The sequence below is a fragment of the Miscanthus floridulus genome, chromosome 9 (genome assembly GCF_019320115.1).
Source record: "Miscanthus floridulus cultivar M001 chromosome 9, ASM1932011v1, whole genome shotgun sequence".
Lineage (NCBI taxonomy): Eukaryota > Viridiplantae > Streptophyta > Magnoliopsida > Poales > Poaceae > Miscanthus > Miscanthus floridulus.
In genome coordinates, this window is record NC_089588.1 from 67648527 (window position 1) to 67653841 (window position 5315).

At 50.6% G+C, this 5315-nt stretch overlaps 1 protein-coding gene across 1 annotated transcript; it reads right to left on the reverse strand.

Moving 5' to 3' along the window:
- Nucleotides 1-370: 370 nt before the first annotated feature.
- On the reverse strand, nucleotides 371-1544 carry LOC136482097 (uncharacterized). Its single transcript, XM_066479345.1, has 2 exons — nucleotides 1198-1544; nucleotides 371-1062 (listed from the first exon to the last, which is right to left on the reverse strand). The coding sequence occupies exons 1-2, from the start codon at nucleotides 1385-1387 to the stop codon at nucleotides 503-505; spliced, it is 750 nt and encodes a 249-aa protein (XP_066335442.1). The 5' UTR covers nucleotides 1388-1544; the 3' UTR covers nucleotides 371-502.
- Nucleotides 1545-5315: the final 3771 nt, after the last annotated feature.

The following is a 5315-nucleotide window of genomic DNA, read 5'->3' on the forward strand; positions in this document are numbered from 1 at the left end:
CTCATTTTTTAGACTTTCTTTTGGCCCATATTTGTTTTGAGTGTCAAATCAGCCATATAATCCGGCTCATACAATTTTTAACATCGATTCGCTTTTCGGCCCATCGTACAGATTTTAGAAAGAATAGACTAATTTGAAGTATGTACGAGGAATAAAGACTAGTTTAAAGTTTTAATTGCAGATTAAAAATAGAAAGCACAAGCGCATGTCATCGATTGTGAGGAAGCACTAGCGTGCTGGTAAGATAAAACAGTGGATAGTTTGATGTTTTTGGGTTTCTTTTTTTTGTTTTGGTTCTCCACTCCAGGTGCTATAGCCGTGGGCTGGCATTTTCGTTGGAGAATTTAAAAATGTTTCTATATCAGTGGTATGATTTTTCAAGAACTTAATAAACTAATTAACTATACGTATAATTTTACATCGTTATTGGTATGTTTTTAGACTCCAAATTGAGCAATCATGAACAGTTACACACTAGCTGGAAGCTACTGACAATGAGCACTCAGTACAGGCTCGCGATCTCCGGGTTGCAGAAGACGAGCACCTCCGCGGGCTGGGCCCTGCCCGCGTCGCCGAACAGGCTCTCCTTCCCGTCCGGCCGCCTGGCGTACGACAGGCCGAGCCGCGAGCGCGCGCTGCGGAGGTCGCCGACGCCGGCGCTGGAGTCGGGTCCAGTGAACACGCCCATCACGGCGGTGAGTGGCGGGCCGATGAGCAGGCCGTCGGCGCCGAACTGTGGCCCGCCGCGGGAGTAGTCGAACAGCGCCGCGCCGCTCCCGCCCACCTTCGGCAGCACCACGGGCAGCGGCGGTGAGGCCTCGGTGGCTTCCGCTGGCGCAGCAAGAGCAAGCTCGTCGTCGGGCCAGTAGAAGAGGAACGCGTCCAGCGTGTCGTAGTAGTCGTCCGTGCTGCGGTACCCCTCCGGGCTGAACCCGCCGAACCGGAAGCCACCGTCGGTGTAGCCGACGACGACGTAGGGGCCCTTGAAGTCGCACCGCCGGTGGAAGTCCGTCGCGCTGAAGCCGTCCACGGTGGCCTTGTAGCAGCACTTGAGCTCACGGTCTGCACCATTAACATCATGCAAAGAAAACAAAGAACATTAGGCACTGCGCTAACTGCAAAAATAAAATATATGACAATTATGTGATTCACAATCGCATGACAATCAATTAATTCAAGAGCATATACTGTAATTACCTCTGAGGTGTGTTTTTGCCACGAGCGACATGGGGAACGGCGGCTCGACGTCGTGGTACCGGAACTGCAGCAGCGGCGGCGGCAGCGCGGCTTCTCTCGCGCCTTGGCCCCAGTTAAAGAAGCTTCGAGGGGTGACGAAGCTTGGCCTGCTCGACGCCATGGCCCTGCCGCTAGCCATGAACGCCGCCATGCCTCTCAGTGTGCTCAGGCGTGGATAGTGGATACCAAGCCGATTGATGAGAGAGGGCGGAGCTCAAACCAGGCCAATCATCACTTTCTGGATGGACAGTTGTTGCCTGGTCGGGAGAACCGCCAGCTTGGCTTGATCGGTTCGAAGCTTCCAACTTCGATCGTGGGCATAGGGGACCTTATCCGCTGCATAGCTGCAGAACGGGAGGAAATCACACGTGTGGCGACCCGGTTGGTCGTGACTATTCACTCTCTAGGCCACACAAAGTAGAAACTGAAGGTGGAAACCGCAATTGCATATACGGAATCGGTAATTCTTCTTGGTTCCCAAAATTTTGCAAATTTTTTTAAGATTTTTTGTCACATCGAATCTTTAGATGCAGGCATGAAGCATTAAATATAAATAAAAAATAAAACTAATTACACAGTTTAGACGAAATTCGCGAGACGAATCTTTTAAGCCTAATTAGACTATGATTGGACACTAATTGTCAAATAACAACGAAAGTGCTACAGTACAATTTTCCAAAAAAAATCGCCAACCAAACAAGACCTTGGGTGTCTGTCCGCGCCAGACACTTTAGATGGTGGGCCACTTGCGTAAGGCCAATGACCGTTCTTTATGTGCTCATCCACTCGCCTTAATTGTTTAAAAAAACTCATCTCTTCGTAGCACTGCGATAGGTCTCCGCGAGACCACGACCGCAACCACGTTCCGCCGCGCCGCCATGGTGACTGTACTCTCCGTCGCGCCTCCCTCTCCACCGTGCCTGCGCTCCGCCAGCGGCATCTCCATCACGCTAGAGCACAGCAGCTCGTCTTCCTCCCACTACACCACGTCTCAGCCACCGCGGCTTTCTAGAGCGCGTGAACCTACCGCGGCCTTCTCCATTGGACCTGTCGTGGCCTTCTCCACTGGAGCGGGAGCTCCACGCCACCGGCAAGCTCCACACCGGTGAACTCCATGTGTCGATGAGCCTCCATTCCAAAACAATAAGGAGATATTACACTGAAAGCACACGTTGCAAACTATGTTTCAATTGTTTCAGATGTTTCAGAGGTAAATTGCAAGTATTTTATGCGAATGTTACAAAAAGCATATTGGGATGTTGCAAGTGTTTAAAGGCATGTTGCAAGTGTTTGTTCAAAATGTTTCTTCTGTTTCAGAAGCGTTTTGATCCTGATGTTACCAGCATTTCAATCTGAATGTTGAATATGTTTCACACATATATGTCGCAAGAGTATGTGTCGATGTTTCACCACCGATAGCCCGCCATGGGGGGTATCCCACGAAGGTAGATTGATCGGCAGGGGAGCGCGAGATCAAGAATAAGAAGGCAACAGAGACACACGAGTTAGACAGGTTCAGGCCGTCAGTATGACGTAATACCTTACTCCTATGGTCTATTGGTTTGTATTAGCTATCGTATGATATGCCGTGATTTTAGAGGGGGTCCCTGCCTGCCTTATATAGTCCGGGAGGCAGGGTTACAAGTCGGTTAGATCTGAGAGATAACCGAAAAGTAATAACTGATTACAGGAATCTTAGGATCATACATATCCTAACAGATCTCATAGTATCTTCAGGATATCTTCCCGATGTCTTGCGAAAGGCGCCGAGTAGAGTTGTGCCCCGCAAGGCTTCTTCTTGTGAGCTGGGCCACCCCTAGGGGCGTAGCCCATGTGGTCGGCCGTGGGTATTCGGGGTCGTACACCCCACAGCTAGTCCCCAAGCACCTTGTACCCGTTGTGCAACGTCGTCTTTTACTCGTCCGAGCAGGTGCGAACAACGCCGAGTAGTCAAGCTCATGGTCCAACCACCATGCTGAACTGCTAAGCTGTGTGAGCTGTCGCCGAGCAGTGTGAACCGTTACTGAGCAGACTAACCCATCGCCAAGCAGCACGACCTGCCACCGAGCAACGTGAACCATCGCCGAGTAGAGTAACCAAAATACGGCTTGCCATAAGGGTGTAAGGAGCTCAAGTCCAGAATCAAAAATTTCTCCTCAGTGGACCAAGTGTGCCCACTTAGAGTCTGAACAAAGTTGTAGGAGTCAATCTCCCACTATAGGCATCTAGTCTTATAGAAAAAAATCCTGCACACTCACCGCGAGGTGAAGTGTGCCCACTTAGTCCCCAAGCCTGACAGCAGATGATGTAGTCATGCGGTGCCAGGGTCAGAAACTTGAAGAATAGTAGAAAACTAGCCGAGCAGGCAGCTAGTCCCCGGTTGTGTCCCAAAAAAACAAAACACATTCACCGCAAGGTGAAATGTGCCCACTTAGTCCCTGAGCCTGACAGTAGGTGGCGAAGTCACGTGGTGTCAGGGTCAGAAACAGAGAAACCACCAAAGACCAATGGAAAAGACCGCTAGTCCCCGAGCTACAGGCGGAGTTATCGGAGAAATCCAATCGTGGAGGAAAAACCGGATTAACGGCTAGGCAGTGTCAGTTACTTAGCCTCAATAAATGGCAGAGATGTCGACGATATTTCGGCGTGGAGCAACTGAAGGTAGCAATAAATGAACGCCATGGGCTACGGTTGCGTGGAAGCCCAGGTAACGGCCCATTTCTCGATTCGGAGAAATCGCAGCGGCGCAGATCGTGGGAACGGTTCCCAAAAAACCCTTAAATGCGGAACGATGGGGAGGGTCCTATATAATAGTGCCGCCGCAGTCCCCGTTCCCACCTTTTCCACTTCATCTTTCTCCTCACTTCTCACGCCGCCAAAAACCGCAACCACAGTTGCCACGCCGCCAAACCCTAACCAGATCTGAGAGATGGCACCGAAGAGAGGAGCTGCGAAACCAAAGAAGATGAGTCCCAAGAAGGCGGATGCCGTGGCCTGACACGATGAGGAGTGGGTGCCATCAAGAACAGGAGAAGCTGAGCTGAACCGATTGGTGGAGGCCGGCGTTCTACCTGACTGTGCAATCGCCGGATGGTGGCCAGCTCTTGGTGAGTCCTTTCCCACGCCTCACACTGACGAAGCGGTAGTATTCGAAGACTATTTCTGGCACGGGATAGGGTTTCCTGTGCACCCATTTCTGAAATATCTATTGGAGCTCTAGGGGTTACTCTGTGCAACCTCTACCCCAACACCATTCTGCACATCTCTATCTTCATCCACTTTTGTGAGGCATACCTTGGCATCCTACCCCACTTCAATCTTTTTCGTCACCTATTCTGGCTGAAGAAGAGAGGCGGCGCTAGTTCTAAGGTGGTCGGCGGGGTGTATCTCCAGCTTCAGGATGGAATGGCGAGTGAATATCTTACCATACCGCTGAACACTTCATTGAAGGGGTGGAACACCAGATGGTTCTACATGAGACAAAGCCACCCAGCGGTGCGTTGTAACACCGACCACATCCCAGAAAGCCAAAGGAGTTGGTCAGAGCTGCTGAGCAAGGACGACATGGATCAAGTGAATGAACTCCTTGGCTTGATAAAGGGCATGAAGACCAATGGCAGATTGGTAGCTGTGAGTTTTATAGTGCGCCGCATACAACCCTGCAAGGAGAGGGCGCACCCAGGCTTTGAATTCAAAGGGGAGACCGACGGGACTCGAGAGAAGCCCATAATTCTTTCTAGGAGCGACGTCGAAGAGTGAACTGTCGAGCTGTTCGCTCCGCTATCCTCCTTTAGGCTGTCAGGGTACACGAAGCCCTTCAACTGCAAGAATCTGCCTCCTCTGGTGAATGTCTTTACTATAAGTTTCTGAGAATTTTATTTATACTGTCAAGCAATAAATTGATCCTTCTCATGTTAAGATCCATTCGTAGGACAGGGCAGTGTATTTCTCAGGCGTACCAAGAAATGATTAGCCGCCCTCAGTGGATGCACGTCGACCTATTCAAATTGAGGAGAGCTCCGTAGGTGTCTCCTCAGAATCTAGAGGAATGGACACTGGTCGGACGGAGAGTCCTCCCC

Bases quoted from the DNA above. Each gene is read 5' to 3' on its own strand.
- LOC136482097 (XM_066479345.1), bottom strand. From the start codon at position 1,387: ATGGCGGCGTTCATGGCTAGCGGCAGGGCCATGGCGTCGAGCAGGCCA. The intron at 1,063-1,197 runs GTAATTACAGTA...TTAATGGTGCAG, and splicing joins GGCAAAAACACACCTCAGAG to ACCGTGAGCTCAAGTGCTGC.